Genomic DNA, 24,754 nt, shown 5'->3' on the forward strand with positions numbered 1-24,754 from the left:
GCCTTTTAGATTTATTTATGTCCTCTATACTTTTTTTATATTAGGTTAATTTTAAATATCTCTTAGTTTCTTCTTCCTAGTTTATTTTTTTTAAATTTTTAAAAAGATTTTATTTATTTATTTGATAGAGAGAAAGACATAGGGAAAGAGGGAACACAAGCAGAGGAGTGGGAGAGGAAGAAGCAGGCTTCCTGCCAAGCAGGGAACCCAGTGCGGGGCTCCATCCTAGGACCTTGGGATCATGACCTGAGCTGAAGGCAGCTGCTTAACTGACTGAATCACCCAGGTTCCCCCTTCCTAGTTTATTTTGATATATTTTATTTCTTCTCTTATTTCTTTTTTACAGAGTATTTTTCTCCCTTGCCTTTTAAAAAAAAATTAAAATTCTTAGAGCCATAAATTTACTTGTAAATATAAATTTTATTGGATCACATGGATTTTAATTATTTTTATTATATTTTTTTGTCATAGCTTACACATAAAGCATAATTTCCCTTTTGATTTCCTATTTGATCCAAATATTATCAAGTGTCATCTCACAGTTTTTACAGAAAGAAATTGTTGTAATTTTTTTTCTTAATTTTTGAGGTATATATCTCTGAAATAACTTAAAACTTCCATTATGACCATGTTTAGGATCAGTCATGGTGATAAACTTAGGAAAAAGTACCTCTTTTTTGTTAGAGGATTACAAGGTATCTTTTAAAAATCATATTTATTAATAATATAATTAAATTTGTTATTTTCTTCTTTCCAACTATATTTGTCCATTCTAGAAGGTATGCTGAAATTACTCAGTATATTTGTATTTTTAAAAATAAATTCATTAAAGTTCTAATAAGTTTTACTTTATTGCCTGCTATGTTGTTTGGTATATACAGTTTTTTAACTCTTACGATTTAATCATAAACTGTGTATTTTATAATTGTATAAAATTTTTCTTTATCCTGGTAAGTACTTTTGACCTTAAAATTAAACCTTGACTGATACATGTTTCTTTGCAGTAATCTGAAAACAAAATATTCTTTTCCCCCCAAAGATGCTAATTGCTTTCTCTGTTGGCTTCTTGACCTTGAAGAGAGGAGACCTTTAGAATACTTTTATTTTCTGCCTCTCTTCCTTTTTCCCCTTATCCTCTTCTTCCTCATGAGATCTTGGAAGTATTTTTACTTCTGCCTACCTTCAACTCACCTGTCTGCAACTCTTTTACTTTGAATAGTTTAGAAATGTATTGAAATGTTTTTATGATACAGTCTTTTGTTTCAAGAGTCTTTATCATATAAGTTATCTGTTCCTAGACATTTGGTTATTATTTAACTGTGTATTATATAATATAAACTGAAAGTTTCATTGATTACAATATTACTCTTCTTTTTCATCTTCCCTGTTACCACATCTCTTTTTCTGGTTTGTTTTTTCTTAGTTAGAGCCCTTTCTCGGTTATGTTTCTTAACTGGGGTGCCTGAGAAAATATACTCTGAATTTTTGCATATTTGCGGTTTTTTTCATGTATCAAAATGTAAGCTTGGTTGGCACAGGATTCTTTTGTCTCTGTTGTCTGTAAATGTTCCTTAACTCTATTTTTAAAATTATTTTTTTAAAGATTTATTTATTTTAGAGAGAAAGAGCATGCATGCCAGGGGAGACAGCAGTAGTGGGTAAGGGAGAGAATCTCCAGCAGACTCCCCACAAGCACAGAGCCTGAGAGGTGGGGGGCTTGATGTCATGACCTTGAGATCACAACCTGAGCCTAAATGAAGAGTCAGACACTTACCAGACTGCACTACCCAGGCACCCCTCTCTTTAAAGTACAAAAAATGAAGAGGCCAATGAGGAGCTGATTCTTTAACCTTTATAGGTTACTTGCTTTTTAGAGCTGGGTGCTTGCTTTTTTTTTTTTTTTTTTTTTTTTCTTTTTAAGTTCAGATTTATTTTTTTAGGTTTTTGTTTTTTTTTTAAATATAGTTGACACACAATATTCATTAGTTTTAGGTGTACGACGTAGTGATTCAGCATCTCTAAATGTTACACTGCGCTCACCACAAGTGAGAATTCATAGCACCACCTTACTTCCTTGCTCTTCTGTCCTTAGAATATTTTAGTTCTGTTGAATATTTAAGTCTGTTTATATCCATAATGTAAATAACATAAACTCAGTGATTTGCAGTTACACCAGTCTGTATCAGTGACTTAATCTCAATTTCCTCACCTGTGAAATGAAGGTTTTGGTAATTTACTTCCTAGATTATCTGATTCAGTTGTACCATAGTCATCACATTTGCGAATAAAGGTCAGGATTACTATGAAGCATTTATCAGTCTTCCACATATTGTAGAAGTCTTCCCTTTCTAGCCCATGTATTTCTCATGCATATATGTAAAAGGCTGGCTACATAGGTCTACTTAATCCCTAAACATACCTCATCGTCTCCTTTAACTGTTCCTTCTCCCTGGAATCTTCTTCCACTGATTCTCACCTTCCTTCACACCTTGGTTTGGTGGAAGTCTTATTTCTGATCTTCAGATAACAGCTGAGATCTCACTTTAACAAGTCTTCCCAGTTCTCTCTAGCCTAAATTAATCTCTAAATTGTTACTCTCATAAACCTTGTATTTTCAGTCTTATCACATTATGCATTTTATTATAGAGGTATGTGTGTGTAATTTTTATTTGACCTTCTTCTATAGTTTAATATGTCCTACACTACTGGGACCATATCTTACTGTTATTATGAGTTTGTGCCTATATCAGGGCAAGGAGATATTTATATGTTTTAACTGAATTTGAGCAAGAATGAGAAATTTATATTGGCCAGTAATCAGTTTTGTGGTTTAGTTTTGATATTTTGGGAATCAGCAACACTTTCAGTAGATTTTCCTTGTACTTTATATCTACCTTTTTTTAGGACAGGTATTTCTTAAGTCAGCAAGAAAATTAACTACAACAGGAACTTCATTAAAGCTACAATTTAGGATATGCAAATGTGAAAGATTTCTAACTTTACCCTGTACATTTCGCATATATCATTAGTCACTGTTAGACACTTTGGTCTTGCTTAATATAATTCAGTGCTAAATGTGTATTTTAATGTGAGAGTTTTGACATCAACATTTTTAACTTTTGTGTAATTTATAATCTTAACTTTGAATTAATGGAAATTGTTGCTTCTATAGATTATGGTTTGAAACTGCTAATAAGTTCAGTAAGTAATACATGTTCTTCAGCTCCTAAGCTGTGAGTAGTAGATTTCATTTTTTTGTTAAAATCTATGTCTGAATTGAAAGGGGTCATAGGGTCTGAATGGTGAATAAAGCAGTAGAATACTAATCAGAAGACAGAAGTACTGGACTCACTCTATTATTAACTTACACTGTGCTCAGTAATCTAAAGTAACATGGACACTAATCTCCCTTTTAAATTGGTAATAATAGTCCCTGCTTCTTGATAGCCTGTGAAGTGCTTTCATCACCATTAAAAAAAAAAAAGTTTTAACTTCTTGTAGCTCTTTGAAGTAGTTATTGATCATCCCTATTTTATAGATGCAGAAATTAGGACTTAGAGAAATTAAGTTACTCAAGATATTAAGTACTATTATACTTGGAACTAGACCCCAGAATTTACCCCACAGTTAAGACTTTTAGCTGTAGTCATTTTGTGGTGGGTTTTTTTGCTTATAGGGTGCTGCATAAGTGCACTGTTAACTATTATCAAACAGTTTTCTCAAATGTCTCAGTAATATATACATTCCATCACACATTTATATCTTTTTCCCTGGGTGATGTCTGATAACATTAAATATCAGGAGTGTGATTTTATTACTTTTTCCAAGTGAATAATTGTGAAAGCTATCAATATTTTTTTAATCAGGAGTGTGATTTTATTACTTTTTCCAAGTGAATAATTGTGAAAGCTATCAATATTTTTTTATTTTTTAAATTTTGCTTCAAGCCAAGATTTCATCTTAAAAATACAAGGTAATTTTAAAAACATGGTTAGCTGATGTTGACTGTTAATATCTTTTAGTTATATAGTTAAAATTTTTAATCAACATTTGATTAATGAGTATTTCTGAATTTTTCTGTCTTTATTCTACAGAATGGTTAATAACGCTGATCATCTCTAGGAAGGATATTGATTCACCTCATGTAAAGTATGCTCAGTTCCTTTCCAGTGGTGTAAGTATCTCGTCCATTTCTTAATTTTTATCTTCCCAATTGTTTTTAATACAGTGAAGAAATCATTATGATTACAATCCAAAAAATGACAGCAGGGATTCATAGAGTTGAAAGAATTTTTTCATAATCATAGTGGAAAGGAATAAATTTTCAAATCTATGAACTTTCTCTTTTACCATTTATTTTCAACTTTGATGTCTGACATTCAGTTCTAACATAAAACTACTAATTATGTCAAACTTATTAATAGGTTAGAAACTTACAACATAGGGGCACCTGGGTGGCTCAGATGGTTAAGCATCTGCTTTCAGCTGAGGTCATGATCCCAGGGTCCTGGGATGGAGCCCAATTGAGCCCGAGTCAGGCTCTCCGCTCAGCGGGGAGTCTGCTTCTCCCTCTGCTTGCCCATCCCCCTATCTCTGCTCATGCTCACTCTCTTTCTTTCTCATGTGGAATAAATAAAATCTTTAAAGAAAAAAGAAGCTTCTAAAAAAAAAAGAAAGAAAAAAAAAGAAAAAAGAAGCTTATAGAATAGATGGCTAGCTACTGTTAGATTCCTTGTGACAGGCAGAATATTAGAAGCATGTTACCCTAACCCTGCCTTTGTGTGCAAACTCCTAAGCACCTTGGCCATTTTCCTTTACCTCCTGGATATAATAATGTAGTTAAGCCTATTTGCTAATGTCATTGGTAGCCTTTCTTTGGAGTCAGGCAAAAAATACAAATGGAGATGGTGGTATTATGTTGAGAGTTTTTTGTGCTAGGATATGAACTGTAACCACTAGTTCGTATTAAATAGGCCCCTGAATAAAAGTATTCCGGGAATTTCAGATATTAGAGAAGATAAAGTATCTATTAGCTCATTAAGTGCATCTTTAGAGTCTAATGCAGAGTGCCTTTAGCATAAGTATTTTCTAAAATTTGGCGCTATGTTTCGATTAAATTTCTTCCATTTTGTTTGACAGTTCTATAATCCAGTAAGTAGACGTTAACATAGATTTTCTTTATTATTTGGGTTTTTCATTAAAGTCTTTTTCTCTTTCAAAAAAAAAAATTTTTTTTTTCCTCTCTCACTGACTATCATATATCAGAAAGTCTCTGAAATTAGGCCCAGGTAATGTGAACTGTAGCCTGAGTTTCTACTAAATAGCTGTATCCTTGGGAAATGGCAAGGCACTGCATGCTTTGGGCCTTAGTTTCCCTTTTTTTTTTTTTTTTTTTTAAATGATGCATTTGCTAGTGGCTGTTTTTAATAGCCATTAGAATGTAAGCGTCATGAGGCCAGGAGTTTTTGCCTGGCCTTGTTGCACCCTTTTTTTCCAAGTACATGGTCTGACACATAGGGTATATTCAGTAAATGTTAGTTGAATGAATGACTTTTTCTCAAAATGGTGTCCAGTTTTCTGATTGCACACCTACTTTATATTTCCCTCTATAAACTTGCATATTTTGACTTGGATTTTTTTTTTCCTTGAACATGTGTAAGGTGGCTACAAGAAGAAAATTTCAGTCTTCATCAGTGTTAATTTAAAAATAACTGTTATAAAGTGTGATTGGCACATTGGAATATAATCTCATTTTTCTCAAAGTCTTTTTATTATGAAAAGAACATCTTATATTGTCGTTTGTAGTCATAACCTCTATTCTTTTGTTTTAGTCAGTTCTCCTATTGGTTTGAATTACAGAATCATCTTAATCATACTGTTGAGCTCAGTCCCCAGTAAATCTTCATTTCTTACTTATTCTCACTTCTTATCATTTTTAAGCTTTAAGACTTACACTCCTTTGTTGGTAATAATAATTGTGAAAGAGGTTAATGTGCCATAAATAGTAAGAAGAGCCCGAGTACATCTTTAGTTGATGAATATTATGATTAACTCTAGAATGCGTTAAATCATTATTCAGTAAATACCAAGTATGTGAAACAAAACAAACTTATGAGTATGTCGTATTTTGCCTAGTCATTCTAGATAAAAAGATAGCAAAGAGAATCAAGCTGAAGAAAATGCTAAACGCAGTTATTTTAATAAGATCTTTGTAACTATTAATGCTTTACAAGTAAGGTAGTAATGTCATTTTTGCACAGGTAATTTCAAGATTAATTATATGTAAATGCTTTAACCTTCTTTGCTCTATATGTTTGTAAAATTTAGTTTAAGTAAGTGTTCTAGACCAGATGCCGATCTAAGAAGGGTTTAGGTACAAATCCAAGTAGGGATAAAATTGATTATAAAATAGGTTTACTATTATGGTCCGATAGTATGGTCTTTTGGAATATCAGTTTATGAACTGAGCCATAATTCCTGAATTTAATTGTTCTTTTATGCTTTAAACATTGGCTGTGTTATTGCAGTGTCAAAATTCTTCTCACATCATTTTCAATTATTGTTGGCCTGAGTCTGCATTCAGATTAGTGATTTAAAGTGAAAGATGTTCTTTATCCTGTGAACAGTTCTTGTGCTATATAAGAAAATTAATTCAGTTTTTACATGTTATCTTTTTCTGTTATAAAAGAATTGCTGGTATCATGGACTTAGATGACCTTTGTATGTCATTTACTGCCATAATTTCAGGATTACATGCTTAAACTAGGTAAGTTATGAAAAACAAAGTGTAGAAATGAGAGGCTGTACCTTTGTTTATGTTAATGCACATTGAGATACTATTCTTGATATCCAAGAAAACTTCTAATCTTGGTATTTTCTCAGTGAAATATAGTACATTCAACATCATATGCATGATTTGATCCTGGTCATTATGCCATTATCATTCTACTCTGTAGTGATCATACATTCCAACTTAGCAATTGTAGATCTTTTTACATTAGATATATCTTTGTACTAGGGACTCTCTTGGTGCAAGGCACAAACATCCAGTTTAAACAAGTGTAGCATAAGGGGAAATTTTTGCTCTTACATAGCAAGAAGGACAGAGATGTGGCAGGGACTCAGGAATTATTAGAACAGAGTATGAACACTGCAGAGCTTTCTCCTTTGTTTGTTTGTTTTTGCTTTCTCCTTTGTTTTGCATTTCCTGCCATGTCTGCTTTATTCTCCTAAAAAGTCACTTCTTTCACATGGTGAGGAACCTGTCAGACTAATATCTTTCTGCAACTGAGCACGGTTATAGTGACTATCCATTTTCCTCCTGATCTAACCTAAATATTTTAAGGAGGGCAAGGCTTAGCTTCCTTGTGTACCCATCCTTTTGGCCAGGAGGTGGGGTATTACTAGTGGCAATACCAAGAACATAGAGTTGGAAACAGTGAGACACTCTAGGCAGAAAAAATAATACATATGTTCTGTTATCTCCTTTTAGGACTTTTGAAATAAAAGTGTTTCCCATAGTGAATCTGAAATGACATAAAATACTAACTTGTTCCAGATACTGTGGAATCATTAGTTTTGATACTTATAATACAAGCTTAGGATGGTACTTTTCAATAACAGGTTAAATTCATATAAAGTTTATTTTAGTTTTATGCTTTCAGAGTGCTGCTCCATACGGAAAAAGGCTTAAGGAATTATATACAGGTACTTCCTGCTCTGATATAATTGGAGAGGGAAATAAATAGGAAAAAAATCAGCTTTGATTTTTTTTGTCCATATGATAAAAACAGTTTATGAAGTCTCATTTAAACTAAGGTCAGTTTATGAAGTATTTTGAAAGCATTAAGACTGAAGTTAGCAAAGGACAGATCTACTTTATTCACAAGGGCAAAGAATAATGTTTAGAAACCTCAACTTAATAAGTCAGTAAATTCAGGGGTAAATTATTTCAATTACTAAAGAGATTGGGCAGTTACATGTATTTATTTTTTAATTTTTTAAAAGATTTAAAAAATTTGTTTATTTGAGAGAGTGTGTGTGTCACAAGCAGGGGGAGGGGCGGGGGGGGACAAGCAGACTAACCCCTGAGCAGGGAGCCCAGTGTGGGGCTTGATCCCGGAACCCTGGGATCATGACGTGAGGCAAAGCTAGACACTTAAGTGACTGAGCCACCCAGGTACCCCTGTTTTTTAATTTCTAATATTAATTCCAGTATAGTTAACATACAGTGTTGTATTAGTTTCATATATACAATATATACAATATAGTGATTCACCAATTCTATATGCTACTTAGTGCTCATCATGCTGTGTGCTCTTAATCCCCTTCACCTATTTCACCCATCCCTCACCCACCTCCCCTCTGGCAGTTTATACTCTATAGTCGAGTCTGTTTTTCTGTTTGTCTCTTTTGTTCTTTGTGCATTCGTTTTGTTCCTTAAATTCCACATGAGTGAAATTATGGTATTTTTCTTTCTCTGACTTTTTTCACTTAGCGTTATACTCTAGTTCTGTCGATGTGGTTGCAAATGGCAAGATTTCTTTTGTTTTTTTTTAAATATTTTTATTTATTTATTTGACAGAGATCACAAGTAGGCAGAGAGACAGGCAGAGAGAGAGAGGAAGGGAAGCAGGCTCCCAGCTGAGCAGAGAGCCCGACGCGGGGCTCGATCCCAGGACCCCGGGATCACGACCCGAGCCGAAGGTAGCGGCCTTAACCCACTGAGCCACCCAGGCGCCCCGAGATTTCATTATTTTTATCACTAATATTCCTCTCTCTCTCTCTCTCTCTCTCTATATATATATATATATATACACATACCACATCTTCTTTACTCATCTAACAGTGGACGCTTGGGCTGCTTCCATAATTTGACTATTGTAAATAATGCTGCAGTAAACATAGGGCTACATCTATCTTTTGGAATTAGTGTTTTCATTTTCTTTGGGTAAATACCCAGTAGTGGAATTACTGAATTATAGGGTAGTTCTATTTTTAATTTTTTGAGGAGCCTCCATACTATTTTCCACTGTGGCTGCACCAGTTTGCATTCTCACCAGTGGTGCACACAGATTCCTTTTTCTCCACATCCTCACCAATACTTCTTGTTTCTTGTATTTTTGATGTTAGCCATTCTGATAGGTGTGAAGTGACATCTCATTATAATTTTGATTTGCATTTCCATGGTGATGAGTGATGTGGAACATCATTTCATGTGTCTGTTGGCCATCAGTATGTCTTCTTTAGAAAAATGTATGTTCAGGTCCTCTGCCCATGTTTAAATTGGATTATTTGGGGGTTTTGTTATTAAGTTGTGTAAATTATTTATATATTTTGGATACTGACCCTTTATGGGGTATATCATTTGCAAATCTCTTCTCCCATTTAGTAGGTTATCTTTTAGTTTTGTTTCTTTTGCTGTGCAGAAGCTTTTTATTTTGATGTAGTCCCAATTGTTTATTTTTGCTTTTGTTTCCTCTAACTTAGGAGATACATCCAGAAAGATGTTGTTATGGCCAATGTCAGAGACACTACTGTCTGTGCTCTCTTCCACGACTTTTATGGTTTCAGGTCTCACATTTAGGTCCTTAATCCATTTTGAGTTTACTTTTGTGTATGGTATAAGAAAGTGGTCCAGTTTCACTCTTTTGCATGTAAAGTTGTTCATTTTTCCCAACACCATTTGTTGAAGTGATTTTTTTTCCTATTGCATATTCTTGTCTTCTTTGTCAAAGATTAATTAACCACGTAATCATGGGTTTATTTCTGGGCTTTCTATTCTGCTCTATTGATCTCTGTATTTATTTCTGTGCCAGTACTGTACTGTTTTGATTACTGGTGATTTGTAGTGTATCTTGAAGTCTGGGGTTATAATACTTCCAGTTTGGTTCTTGTTTTTCAAGATTGTTTTGGCTATTTGAGTCTTTTGTGGTTCCACACAAATTTTAGGATTATTTGCTCTAGTTTTGTGAAAAATGCTGTTAGTGTTTTATTAGTTATTGCATTAAATCTGTAGGTTGCTTTGGGCAGTAAGGACATTTTAACAGTGTTGGTTCTCACAATCCATGAGCATGTAATATGTTTCCATTTGTTTTTGTCATTTAGCATCTGCTTTTTAAGAGAAGTTCCTAGGATTTGGATTTAGTATATTACTAAGCACTGATAGAGCAGATAAATGGCTAAAGATTGTAACAGAAACTAAAATATTAAGTGTCTCTTATAAGCCCCTTGGAAAATGTTCACATAGCTTTTACAACAAACTTTATTTAAGCCTAATATACCTCCTGAAAAACGCACAAATCAGTAGTCAGTGCTTGGTGGATGTTCACAATGAATATACCAGTGTAATATAACTAACATAGAACACAGAACATTACCAGCACTGCATAGCATTTTAATAATAGACCATTTATGTTAAGCCAGGTGTATTGTTCTTTTGAAATGGGTCAGGAGAAAAAAATAAATGAGTTACTCTGGTTGTAGTTTTCTCTTCTCCCCCAATTAGATGACATAGTAGGGAGGGGGATATATTAAGCTAACAAGTAGTAAAGTATAATTGTAATAGGCAAAGAATTTAAAGATTTATTTATTAGTTTGAGTTAGAGTACGAGTTCATGTGCTGAGAGAGGGGCAGAGGGAGAGAATCTTCAAGCAGATTCCTCGTTGAACCGGGAGACTGACATGGGACTTAACCCCACAACCCATTAGATCATGACCTGAGCCAAAACCAAGAGTTGGATGTTTAACTGACTGAGCCATCCAGGTGCCCCATAGTCAAAACATTTAGAATAGCTAATGACTGGAAACAGTCCATGTGTCTAAAATAGGAATAAACAAACATGTAGTATATTCCTATAATGAAGTAGTAATAAAATGGAACAAACTACAGATACACACTACATCGGACGTGAATCTCAAAAACTTTATGCTGAGTGAAAAGAGTACATAGAAATTCCCTTTATAGGGGTGCCTGGGTGGCTCAGTGGGTTAAGCCTCTGCCTTCGGCTCAGGTCATGATCTCAGGGTCCTGGGATCGAGCCCCACGTCAGGCTCTCTGCTTGGCAGGGAGCCTGCTTTCCCCTCTCTCTCTGCCTGCCTCTCTACCTACTTGTGATCTCTCTCTCTCTTTCTAAAAAAAAAAAAAACATTCCCTTTATATAAATTTTTAGAACAGGGAAAACTAATCTGCGTTGGGAAAAATCTGAGCAGGGTTCCTTGTGAGAGAAGGGGCCAAGGATTAACTGGGAACAGGACACTTCTTGGGATGGTAGTAATATTCTGTATCTTCATAGGCATTTTCACAAGTTATATATTTCTTTTTTACAGCATGTACTTCTCAAAACTCATAGAATGATAAACATAAGATTTGTGTATTTTCTTTTATGTAAATTTTACCTCAAAAGAAAAAACCTACAAATACTGAGTTCTAGTTAATAAAATGCATGTGGAAGTGTTTAGGAGGGAATATACAGATGTCTGTACCTGATTTTAAAATGCATAAAAATAAGATGAATATAGGTATGGATACATAAGGGAAGGGGTAGTTAACGTTATAAAGCAAGTAAAATGTTAACAGTAAAATATAGTATGTGACTGTTGACTGCAAATTTCTTTTAGTTTTTGTGTATGTTTAATGTTTTTCATTATAAAATGTTGGAGGAAAAAAACCCAGGCAATCAAGAAAGAATGTAAAAATCATGAAAATAGGACTTGTATCATGGATAGCTTGTCACAGTGAGTATTGGAAGAAAGGAGAAGATGTGACCTATGACCACAAATGGCTTGCAACATGTTATTTGTGGTCCGCAGAATGTGTTTGTTTTTATTTTTAATTAGCCTGTCTCTACAAGTGGAGATTTCACATAAAAATTCTAAATTTTTGCCTGCTCATTTTTAGAAGGATTTGAAAGGCAACACAATCAGTGGAGTAGAATAGACAATCCAAAGGTAGATAGAGATTTGTGTGAAAATTCTGTATATGAAAAAGGTTTTATTTCAGATTAGAGGAGAAGAGATGTATTACTCAGTAAAGCCACCTATGCAATTTTTGGAAAAATTTAAAGCCCAAATCCTTTCACACTCATTAAGTAAATATAAATTCCAGATGGAGCAAAGATTTAAATTTAAAAAACCTATTTCTAGGACCTCAAGTCCATCAGTAGAGTGATTTTATCCAAGTGGTTTTAACTGGAGACTTAAAAGAGTTCAATAGCCTATATCCCAAATCATAGATTCCAGTAAGTCCTGCTATATGTTGGAAAACAGAATAATATATGCTTTTGTAGTCAGTAAGATCTAGGTTTAAATCTTTTTTCTACTCTAAATCAGATTTTTTGCAAGGTACAGAACCACTCAGACTTCGTTTCCTCAATGATCAGTCAACTAATATGTGTTTTAAAAGTCTGCCATAGGGAGTTGTGAGGATCAGATAAAATTACATTCTATGAAACTCTTGCCTAATGCCTGCCTAGAAGTGAATGTTCAGTAAATTTTTAATATAGAGGGTTGAAGAAACAGACTTTGAACAGCTGTGGGGAACTGACCCGGAACTGATGTTTACATGTAAAGGATGAGAAAATTCCTTCCATTAGGAAACATTTATTAAGAACTTACTGTATGCCATGCATCCTTTTGGCACTTGAACTATAAAAATAAAAATCTTTTAAAAAAATCTTAAATTAGGAAAGTCAGGTTTTATAAGAAAGGAATTCAAATAGTGAGAATTTTTAAATTTGATAATTTACTTAAAATTAATATTGTTATAACGCTGACATTTTCTGGCATGCTAGTTTCTTGTGTTAGTTAAAGGAAACATGATATGGAAGGAATTTCCCAAGAAAAATGAATAGTTTGGCTACAACCATGAAAGATCCATTTCTCAGGATAGCTATTAAGAGAGAATGCATTACAGAGATGAGATACTAAATGAAATTGCTAAGTGGGGGATGAAATGGTACTTAGTAAGTTTTTTTATGTACCTTCTTTTCCATTTAAATATTTTTGCTGGTTATTAGTATTTGCCTGGGTTTACCTTACGAAGTCATTTGTTTATAGTAAATGAAGATAACAGACTTCTTAGGTTAGTTTTGCTGATATTTAGTAAAACAAGATAATATAAACTGCTTTTGCAACAATTTTTCATTAATGGTACTCTACTGTAATGAATTTGAGATGGAAAAGCCACCTATGAGTAATCACAATTAGGCTAGGATTAAAAGTGTATGTATCTAATCTGCTGTTTTGGGATTATTGCCATAACTGAAATTTTGGTTCAGATATTTACCAAATTGAGGAAAGTATAAATTTTATGCCATATGCAATTGGGTTTTGGGGCACCTGGGTGGCTCAGTGGGTTAAGCCTCTGCCTTCGGCTCAGGTCATGATCTCAGAGTCGTGGGATTGAGCCCTGCGTCAGGCTCTGTGCTCAGCAGGGAGCCTGCTTCCACCTCTCTGCCTGCCTCTCTGCCCACTTGTGATCACGAGCTCTCTCTCTCTCTCGTCAAATAAATAAATAAAATATTTAAAAAAAAAAAGAAATTGGGTTTTATGTTACACCTAATGTCCGTCTGCTAATAAACTCAGTAACTATATCAGTTTGCCATGACAAAAACATTTTAGCATGGAGTGATAATAACTGTTATTATAATTATTAATTAATTAATAATGTGTTAATCATTTTCAGTAAAGAAATTGATGTAGAAATATTTTGCATCTTCTCCTGAGCATTCGCTGTAATTCTCTCTTTGATACATGCTGTAAATAAAAGGTTTTGTTTTTTGTTTTGTTTTGTTTTAGTTTGCTGGAAACCATGTCTCACTATACAGATGAACCCAGATTTACCATAGAGCAGATAGATCTGCTTCAACGCCTTCGGCGTACTGGAATGACTAAGCATGAAATTCTCCATGCCTTGGAAACTTTGGACCGTCTTGATCAAGAGCATAGTGACAAGTTTGGAAGAAGGTCCAGCTATGGAGGAAGTTCTTATGGGAATAGTACCAACAATGTTCCAGCATCTTCCTCCACAGCTACAGCTTCCACACAGACCCAGCATTCTGGAATGTCCCCATCTCCTAGCAACAGTTATGATACCTCCCCACAGCCTTGCACTACCAATCAAAATGGGAGGGAGAATAACGAGCGGTTATCCACATCCAATGGAAAGATGTCACCCACTCGATACCATGCAAACAGCATGGGTCAGAGGTCATACAGTTTTGAAGCCTCAGAAGAGGACCTAGATGTAGATGATAAAGTGGAGGAATTAATGAGGTTAGTTCTTTTGCTTACTTAGAGTCCCCAAAATGTGTGTGTTCTTAGATTGGTTTTGAGTAATATACTGTATTTCAGCTATTTACCTGTAAGAACTATGATTTCCTCCTCCTCCTGCTGGAGGTGAAAGAAAATATTTTCAAGTTTTATGATTTTAATTCAAATTTTGTCTTCTCTACCATAGCCCTTTCTCTTTGCTGCCTGATAAGCCTTCTCCATTCTGTTTATCAAAGCAGAAGTTAACCTTCTCTTTATAGTACTAATTGCTAACATCTGAATTTCCTGAATTGCTAACACATTCCAGTCCTTAGAGTTTTGAGAGAAAAGATGATTTTACCATGATACAGAATTTGTACAGTTTTTCACTCTAACATACCACAGTAAAGTAATTATGAGCACCTATTATATAAAAAGTTGTGTTCTTCGGAAGAAAAATAAACATGGTTTCTATCCCTAAGAAGCTAAAGTTCTAATTTAATAGATAGCACATATATATATATACACATATATACATATATATATGTATATACATATATATACACATACACAGAGTTCTAATTCAATATATGCCATATATACACACACACACACATATGTATGTATATATATTATGTATTACAAGGTAATGTAAGCCTTTGTTGTTTTAAACACTGAGGAAAGAAGTCCACTTTCAAAAGAGGTAATTAGGAGAGGCTTCACAATGGACCTGGAACACTGTGAGGCCAGTAAGCATGTGTTTTATTTGAATGTTGTGTTTCCAGGATCTAGAATTGTCCTTGGCACATGATAAGGGTTTAATATGTTAAGTGAATGGATGAATTTGAGCTAAATCTAAGAGGATAGCTTTCATTTTGAAATATAGGAACTTTATTTAAAGTTAAAGGAATAGTAAATGGTAGAGAAGGAAAGGCATGTTCAGTTTTATAAAGGTTGCATGAGCTCTAGACTATGGTAATAAGAATATTATTTTAGGATGCAGTACAGGTTTGGGAAGATTTGTGTTCCACACAAGTAGTTTATGTTTAATTTGTTTGGAATTAAGGATTTTTTACAGGTCTGTAGGAATAGACATCATAAAACTATTGTTTTCAATAGACTATCACTACTGTAGTAGGAGGAAAGCCTGCAGATAGATTAGTAACGGTAGCTAAAGAAGTTGTAGCACAAATTTGTCAAAATAAAGTTAAAACTTGTATTGTTGAGTTATAGTTCTTCCTAAGGCTTTTAAGACTGAAGACGGTATAATGGTGACTTAATATTGCATATGGAAGATCTATTCTCTAGTACCACAGTGGTAAACTCTTTTAAGTAAACTGTCCCGAATTTATTTTTAGGGTAGCACTGCCTTGTATGGAATCGTGAACTAAATGGACTCTTCCATCTAGATTCCAATGTAATTCCTGTAATGAATGGTTTCATAGAGCAGACATAGAACCCTGTTATTTAAACTTGTAAAACTTAAAATGTAAGAGATTAATTTGGTTTTGAATTCATTTTCACTTGTTAAAACAGCTGGCCAAAGTTAACATGAATTTAACATGTGTATCATTGTCATGATTGAGAGGGAGAACCATTGCGTCAAGTAGAAGTTACTTAAGTCATTGAAATATAACAAGGTTAGCTTTTAATTATCCTGAGTAGAGAGGATATCAATAATAAAATTTATATTGTTGCTGTCATTGGTCAGTTTTAATAAGCTTTTAATATAACAATTAATTCCCAAATGTGTATTAGACTGCCCCAAAATTTGGGGAAACTTTCTTGTTAACAAAAGGCTCTGAATATTGGTCAAGGTCTAAAACTTGACTACAAGGGTCTAAAAACTTAACTGTTCGCTCTTACATTGGCTTACTGTTATAATACAACTGTGTTCTCAAAATAGAAAACCTATTTAGCAGTGACTAGGATTTGTAGTTAAATCCCACTATTAACACACATTCAAGTTTTATCATTAAAAATATGTATGTTTTTGCATTGAATTACTGCCACTTATTGCATAGTTGCAATACTTTTATCTTTACCCTATTCTTTGCTTCTTTCTATGAACTGCTACTTTGGTTCTGTAATCATCTAAGGGTCTCATTGAACCTTCTGGCTCTCTGTAGTTCTCTGCCATTGTGTCCTCACCCACACCTGCACTCCTCCTTTATGCCCACCTCTTATTTTTCTCAAGTTTGCACGTAATAATGATCCTTAGGTCAAAGGGAGAGGTTTATTGCATGGTTGTTCTCACTTTAATCATTATAGCCATGCTGTGTATGAGGTACAGCGGAGAAATTGAGATTCATTAAATTTGAATAAGTAGCCCAAGAAAATTTAAAGTGGTAGAGCCTGAATTCTAACCCATGTCTTTATTACCATGTCTGTGGTATCTGTTGCCTCTGTAAATAAGTTTTTCATGTCTGTAGATTTCAGTAAGATTTTAAGAACAGTGGATGATGTAACACAAGTGGAAGTTGTGAATGACTTAATGGGCTGCTCCTCCCTCTCTCTACCCATCCCCATGATATTTGCCACTTCAGATTAGTTACTAACCAGATGAATTTTTATTTGGTAGAATGTTAGAGCAATTTTTGAGCAGTGAATCTTTCTGAGTATCCTGTGCCACATAGGGCTGTACTGCCCTTGCTAATCACTCAACACTATGAAATTGTAGTGGATTAGATTTGGTGGGCTCTAAGTGGCGAAAATGGGTATCTAAATGCCTTCCTGCCTCCTTTTCTAGATAATCATATATAATTCACATCTTGCATGCTTACATTTCCCAACCTCTGTAACACTCAGTCATAAGTATTTTTCAAATCACATAACCCATTGAGTTCATAGACTTAACACCTAAAAATTTCAAGGTACACAAAGGAAATTTTTTGTAGAAATTAACTTTTAACTGTATACCTGATAGACTTGTTAAGAAAGAATCAGAAAGAAAGAAACTGCTACTTTTCCCACTTTTTAATTGATTGGGGTAAAAAAAAAAAACAACCTAGAGTTCTCAACAATTTATTGACTATATAACATTTTAGGAAGGACTGTAAAGTGAAAAGCTAGAATGAAAAACCCATGTACATCCTAGTATTTTTAAATTGCATCTATTAACATATATATTTATATGTCAGTATATATATGTATACATTTGTTAATATTATAGTGTAGATCTGTTCTTTCATATATATATTATAAAATAACAATTGAAATGAGGCTTATCAAGAATTCACAAACAATGCCATATATTAAGTTGTTATTCTTAACTACCCATGTACTGAATTTTATGACTGTGTTTATATTTTATATATAAGATGCAGGACTTTATTCCAAGTGCTCAACTGTATCCCTAACAATAGGCGATTTAGGATATTTATTTCCTAAATTCAGTTACTATGTTGTGTATACATTAGAGTAGCTTTCCTTTTAAAGTTATCTTTAAAAATTTTTAATTATGCTTTATCTCCCTGTAGAAATCAAAGGGAGGAGATTCTTATTCAAAAGTTAAAGAATTTGTATGTAATTGTATTTTCCCATCTGTGATATAGTCTGTCCTTGTAGGTATTGCTCCATCTCTGGAAGTCATTGAGATAGATGGCTACTTTAAGGAGTCCTAAAGAATGTGTAGTATATATCAACTGAGAGAATATGGAAGATCTTAAAGCATACAACTTTTAAACATGTAGTCTTTAATAGTCTTTGTTCCAGAAATGGAAGGATTGCCATTTTGAGCTAGCACAAATAACTTTCCATTCTGATTTGGGAAGCTTAAACATATTTGAGATTAAGAATTTAGAGCTATTTTATAAATTATCTAGATCAGGTTTGCCATTTTACAACCTTTTATCTTCAACTTCAAATTTGTTCATTCATTGAACAAATTAAGCTCTATTATATGCAAACCCCCTGATGAATAAGACACAATCTTTGTGCTGAAAGACTTCACAGGCTAGTAGGAGCGATAAGACCAGATCAGGAATAACTATAATATAGAATAGCATGTAACATATTAGCATGTGCGTAGTATAATTGAAATGATAAAGTTAGCTGTTGGAAGAAAGAGATCTTTTTTAGCTGTGAGGATCAGGGAGAACTTCTCTGACTAGAGACAGTTATATTGTATCTTAAAGGGTGATTTCTACAAAGAGGCATTACTGATTAATTCATTTGGATGTTAATAAAGGTCTGTAGATAACAATGGAAAGTTTAGCAAGTTATAAAATTAATTGTAGTGGAGGGTGGAAAGGAAAAATTTATTCTCATGTGAAAAGCACCCAGATAGAAGAATTCAGTGTGACTGTGATTTGGAAAAGGTGGTAGGAGGAGATGACATAGATTTGAAGTGGTTTGATGCGAGTAGACTGGTAGCACATCTTGGAAGTAAGCTTTGGAGTCAAAGAAAAATCAACTTGTGTTTCACTCTAATTTCTTAAGACTTGAGGAATACAAATCATGAGGAATGTGAAATTTTATAAGTGAATTGTGATGAGTGCTGGGTGATTAAAATAAAAACTTGAAAAAATCAGTTCTCAAAAAAGTGAAAAAAAGGGATTCGTTCTTTTTAAAGAGGATGAAAATTTTCAAACAAAGGGAGAAAGCAAGCAGTAGGAGAGTATATGAAAATTAAATATGGAGTAAACGAGTGAGTTTTCACACCAAGAAACTGGTCATTTCACAAAGTTGCTATGTGGACAGTAGGAGAGGCAGCTTGTTAAGACTAAATAAGGGGGGATATTTGAGAGTTTAAAGAACAAGTTAACCTATAGATTGGAGATCTTTGAAATACACAAGAGAATTGGATACAAGTGAAAGTTGAATACTATTACTATTTTGAAAATGCAGTTTCCCCCCACTATCTGAAAGCTTGAGTTATGCCACTTCACTTTTAGGAAAGAGCTCCGTTAGTACCTGTTTTCACTAACTGAAAGGAATGAAGGGGATTTTTACTTTTACAAAAAAAAAAAAAAAAAAATGTTACCATACGAATGTAGGTCTTTTATAAAAGCAGAGTGGCATAATGCAAACTTTTAGAAAACAGGGGATACCTGTACCTAGTGAAAATAACTAGACCAGGGCACCTAGGTGGTTCAGTGGGTTAAGCTGCTGCCTTCGGCTCAGGTCATGTGAAAATAACTAGACCAGGGCACCTAGGTGGTTCAGTGGGTTAAGCTGCTGCCTTCGGCTCAGGTCATGATCTCAGGGTTCTAAGATCAAGCCCCACATCTGGCTCTCTGCTCAGCGGGGAGGCTGCTTCCCCCTCTCTCTCTCTGCCTGCCTCTCTGCCTACTTGTGATCTCTCTCTGTGTCAAATAAATAAAATCTTTTTTTAAAAGAAAGAAAATAACTAGACGACACATTACTGCTTGTGTCTAAATTGACTTCATAGAAATCTTTCCATGGTGCCTTAAAGTACCTCATGCAGATATTTACTTCAGTCATAGGTAGTTACAGCAGATCATTTGTTTCTTCTTTACTGAGATTCTTTCTGGTGTTTTATAAAATAATAATCGTTTATTGAATGCTTTTACAGTTTCAAAAATTTTTACATTGAAGAATTTTTTATTTCATATATTATACACATATACATATACACACATTTAATACTATATTTCATTTAAATTTAATTTCAGCGTGTGGAGAAAAATTTCAAGAGTCTTGTGATGAGGGTTTCAGTGTTCTCATTTTACTAGATGATGAAACCAGGGTCCAGCTATGTTAAATGACTTGCCCAAGCATAACCTTATTTTTTAAGTCTTGAGTTTTTCTTAGATTTGAAAAAGCTTCTCTCTGGTGAAACAGTTGACAAAAGAGGTTTTGTTACTATTTTTTTTAACTCATTGTGGGTACTTACAAACTTGCCAAGTAAATCTAAAAATATAGTCTATGAGAGGGTAAGTGAATTGCTGCTGTTTTGCAGACTTTTTGAAGTTCCTTCTGTCTTACTGCAGTCCTTGATAATATCATACTGCAAGGCTGTGACTAATTCACGAACTGGATATTTCCTATTGGAATAATTGAGTGTTATCTTCTCTTTATGATTTAGTGTCTACTCTAGGTGAATTCAATTTAAAATAAATTGATTTAAATTCCAATTTAAATCAGTAGTCAAGAAAATATCATTTAATCATTTTCCCCACAAAAAGCACATTTTTAATTTAACCTAATAAATATTCTCTTTTGTGTATGTGTGTATATGTTAGTCACCATATAGTACATCATTAGTTTTTGATGTCAGTGTTCCATGATTCACTATTTACGTATAACGCCCAGTGCTCCATGCAATCCATGCCCTCCTTAATACCCATCACTGGGCACACCCATCCCCCCTTCTAAAACCCTCTGTTTGTTTCCCCAAGTCCATAGTCTCCATAGTCTCCCACTCTGATTTCTCTTCCTTCATTTTTCCCTTCTCCTAATATCCTCCATGCTATTCTCTCTTAAACTCACTTTTCACTTTCCTAGATGGATATTCTATATATTTCAATGCAGTACTTTATTTAAAATTTTTCAGATTAATTTTGAAGTTATATCAGAAACTAAATGATTTGGTTGTTTTATTTATATAAGGCAAATGAATGTCATACCACTGCAGTTATCTCTTGCTCAGCTGCTTATTGGTGGGTATTTGAGAGCCATTTGGCCTATACTACCTATCTGTATTTTACTGAGCAGTTTATTTTATTTGACTTTAAAGTGTATTTATTTGTGCCTTTTTCTTTCCGATACACAGTTTTTAAATAAAATGAAAATCATATTTTTCAAAGAAATAACTTCAAATATAAACAAGTGAAAGTTTTGGAAAGAATCTAGCTAGTATCTAGGTCAGAATCTAGATGAGTATGAGAAATTTTAAATATTGGATTAGGCCCCAGACTATTTTCTTTCCCTAGGAGTCTTTTTGACTAGGATTTCCAACCAGTAGATCAGAAATGCACTATAAGAGCTTCAGACTGAAAGTTGTCCCTACTGTTGGTTCTCTTCCCTTTTTCAGAATTCCTAAAAGGGAACAGGGAATCCACCAACAGAATGTATAGCCCCTTCCTCACCAAGGGGCTAAAATACCTGCTTTAAGTCAAATCACAGCTGGTTCTTTTTGAACAGGATCTTTTCTTTCATTGCTTCAAATAATCAAATAATCTTTAAAGAGACTTGAGCTCCTAATAGAAGTTTGTGGTTCATTTACAAAATGATTTGTAAAGATTTCATGATCCCTTTATCTCAGATCAAAGGTCAGCAAACTTTTTCTGGAAAAGACTAGATGGTAAGCATTTTATACTTTGTGGCCAAGAGGCAAAATTGAGGATATAATGGACATACTTACAGCTAAGAGAAAACAAAAAGATCACAAATTTTTGTTGACAAAATTCAATATAGAATATTAGTAATTAGAAATAGTTTTTCAAATACAGGTCTACCAATGAGAAGAATGGAATTTTTGGTGGGGAGGACATGATTCTTTGCTTAATTCATGTTCAGAGTTAGTGTTCTCTGTCACCAAGTAATGATTGCAAGTGTTCATCTATGAAAACCATTCTTAGCTCATAGGTTGTATAAAAACATATGGGAGACCAGATTTAGCCATAGTTTGCTGACCCTATATGAGATTATAAATTACTGCTCTTCTGTGTTGCTTTTGAGCTTGATGAAAAATCAGTGCTTTACTTATGTAATCCTTTTGGACATAAAGCATTCAAAGAGAAATTGGTTGGCTTTAAGGGTTTCAGTATAAGTTTTACTTTATTATTCTGATGGGGAAATAGAAGTCTTGCCTCTCATTGTTATTCTAGTGAATGTCTAGTCTTTTGAGAATTTGTTGTTTTCTGGTGGAGGAAAAATTAGGTCCATAATATGTAATCTCAAGGACATAGTATAACATAATTTTAAGTATTCTAGATATTACATATAATAGGAAATGGATAAATACCTTTTTTATATTTAAAAAATTCTATATTCACCTCATCCCACTTAATTTTTTTTTTTTTGGCTTAACAGGAAAAAGAAGGCAAATTAAATTTCCTAAAATGGCTAATATTTTAGCAGTTGTAAGAATGATGATGATTTCTGTTCCTTTAACAAAGGTTTTAAAATGACTGAACATGATATTTATGCAGTTGTGTAGTTAACACGCAAGCTCACAAGCTACTCACAACTGATTTTTGTTGTTGTTGTTGTTTTTTTATTTTTCTAGGGCTTCTGTCTGTGTAAGGTATATTCATTCCTCAGTAATGAAACTTAGTATATACCATATGGCAGCCTTGTTCCTAATGTGAATTATACACAGCATGCGATTAACCATCCTCTGGTATGAGACTTATATCTCCTGTGGCATTCACTAACACGTCTGTCTGATGGTGTGATGTTTTAGGACTTGAATATTTGGTGTTTCTTGGTTTGTTTTAATTTCATATTTTCACACAAGCTTGGTCTGTTTACCTTTATTTTTGTGTCCTTTCTTTCTATGTTCTCCCCACCTCTCTGCTTCACCTTTCTTAGCAAAGATGAGGATTTCTACCTTCAACATACATTGTTGGTCTTGTCTTCTGTTTTTGTTAGGAGGGACAGCAGTGTGATAAAAGAGGAAATCAAAGCCTTTCTTGCCAATCGGAGGATTTCCCAAGCAGTTGTTGCACAGGTTACAGGTAAGAGCTGAAGAGCCCTTTATTCTGGAATCATGTCTAGTCTCTGCCTTCTGGTGCAGATGTTGGAATATTGCTTGCATTTCTGCATTGCAGTGCAGACCTGTCAACTTAGGCATAATAATGTATGCCTGTGATTTAAAACCCATTGTCTCTGGTATCATGGAACTTCTCCAGTGATTTTTTTTTTTTTTTTAACTTGTGCTAGTAAATTTTATAGCATTTGTGATAAGCACAAAATTCCCCATTTTATGGCTAAAAAAGGGTTCTGTGGTTTTCTTTAATTGTGACAAAGCTCATGACACACGCACATCCAACTGCTATCTGCATTTCATATTTTTAAAAGCTTTACGGTCCTCCTAATTCCTGATTTTACCAATTAAAAAATGATTCATGAGAGTAAAGGAAGTTGTTTGTTTTTTTTTTAAACCACCTTTCTCTATGTGAAAGCTTTCCTCAAAGCATTACTGAGAAGATAAGAGTTATCATGGTTTCTCTTTGTTCTTTATATCTCATCCCATTACCCATCCCACCACAGCCCCATCTTCAGTATGTGGTGTATATGTGTCATTCTTTATTCAGATTGCGTTTTTTTATGGAGTTCTTAAACTCTGGGGTAGAATGTCGTCTTTGTTGGGATGTAGTCTTCCCTTCTTGGATATCAGTGGTTTATAAGACCTTAATAAAATCAACTATGCCCTAGTCATGAGAGGAACCAGAAACTCTTTTAACTACGTTTTGTAGTTGATATTGTTGTATGTTGTCCATTAATAGATAGGAAAATTATATTTTTCCTCCTCCCACCCTTTTATAACATGCCATTAGCAGCTGTGTGACTTTGGGCTTTTTAGCCTCTGCATCTCAGTTTCTTACTTCTACAATGAAATAGTTGGATCTGATCATACAGTACCTTCCAGTTTTAAGATATCATTTCTGTTCTCTAGACATCGATATATATTGAAGCTAATTTACCTAAAAGGTTGTTATTGACCATAAATATGGTTAAAGATGAAACTTGAGACCTCAGGAGTCTTAAATTTCATCCCAAGAATCTAAGGTCAACCAATCTTAATACATGTATGTGTGTATAATATATAACACTAGTAATATATTTTTATAAATGATGCCTCTGTTCATGGTAAAAGATTTTAATAAAAGGCATACCCTTCCATTTAGAAATCTTAAACAGGGGGATGGTGTGTGAATTTAATTTTTATAATTTTCAATAGAATATTTAAAATAAATTCTTACCTTTATCTCCAAGGATTAAGGAAGATGCTAATGGGACTATAAGGGCAAGTTAAGTGAGTTTTACCAAAATCCAATGATGGGCACTATGAAAAGATGGAGTGTTGTCTTTAGGACTTTTACTTTGCCTCCAAGATTAGAAGCAATAGTATCTTCTAGTTTGCCAGCCTACAGAAAAGAACAAAATTGTAGTGTTAGAGAACAGTATTATAGAGTTTATTTTTTTTTTCCAGGTGGAAATATTTCTCAGCATCTTGAATACTCTGAATCTTGAATCATCTTGGACTTTTAAAATAGTAGCTTTTAAACCCACCTGACTTTGATGTAAATTATAATAAAGTACCTTTAAATGGAATTTCTTAGGAATAAAAAGGATTAGCTATACAATAGTGGATTAAACATAGTAGCCTTGCCTTTTTGGAAAGGGAGAATGAAAGATGTTTCAGCATCTTGCTATTCAAAGTGTAGTCCATGGAAGAGCTAATTTGGAGCTTGTTAGAAATGTAAAGATACAGAGTACCACTCTACATGTACTGAATCAGAATTTACATTTTAATCAGATCCCCAGGTAATTTGGGTTTGAGAAGTACTATTCTAGGACATTGGTAAGCTTT

At 33.9% G+C, this 24,754-nt stretch overlaps 1 protein-coding gene across 5 annotated transcripts in view; it reads left to right on the top strand.

Annotated features, from left to right (window-relative positions):
- LOC111153639 (homeobox containing 1) overlaps positions 1–24,754 on the top strand; it is a 190,826-nt gene that overhangs the window by 69,908 nt on the left and 96,164 nt on the right. For all 5 annotated transcript variants that reach the window (XM_022512785.1, XM_022512793.1, XM_022512801.1 and 2 more), the window contains exons 2-4: positions 4,095–4,174; positions 13,798–14,274; positions 22,810–22,895. In XM_022512785.1, coding sequence (XP_022368493.1) covers positions 4,152–4,174; positions 13,798–14,274; positions 22,810–22,895 — 586 coding nt within the window. In that variant the 5' untranslated portion in view covers positions 4,095–4,151. The remainder of the gene's footprint in view (positions 1–4,094; positions 4,175–13,797; positions 14,275–22,809; positions 22,896–24,754) is intronic.

The sequence above is a fragment of the Enhydra lutris genome, unplaced genomic scaffold (genome assembly GCF_002288905.1).
Source record: "Enhydra lutris kenyoni isolate GAN:26980312 unplaced genomic scaffold, ASM228890v2 scaffoldscaffold3, whole genome shotgun sequence".
Classification (NCBI taxonomy): Eukaryota; Metazoa; Chordata; class Mammalia; order Carnivora; family Mustelidae; genus Enhydra; species Enhydra lutris.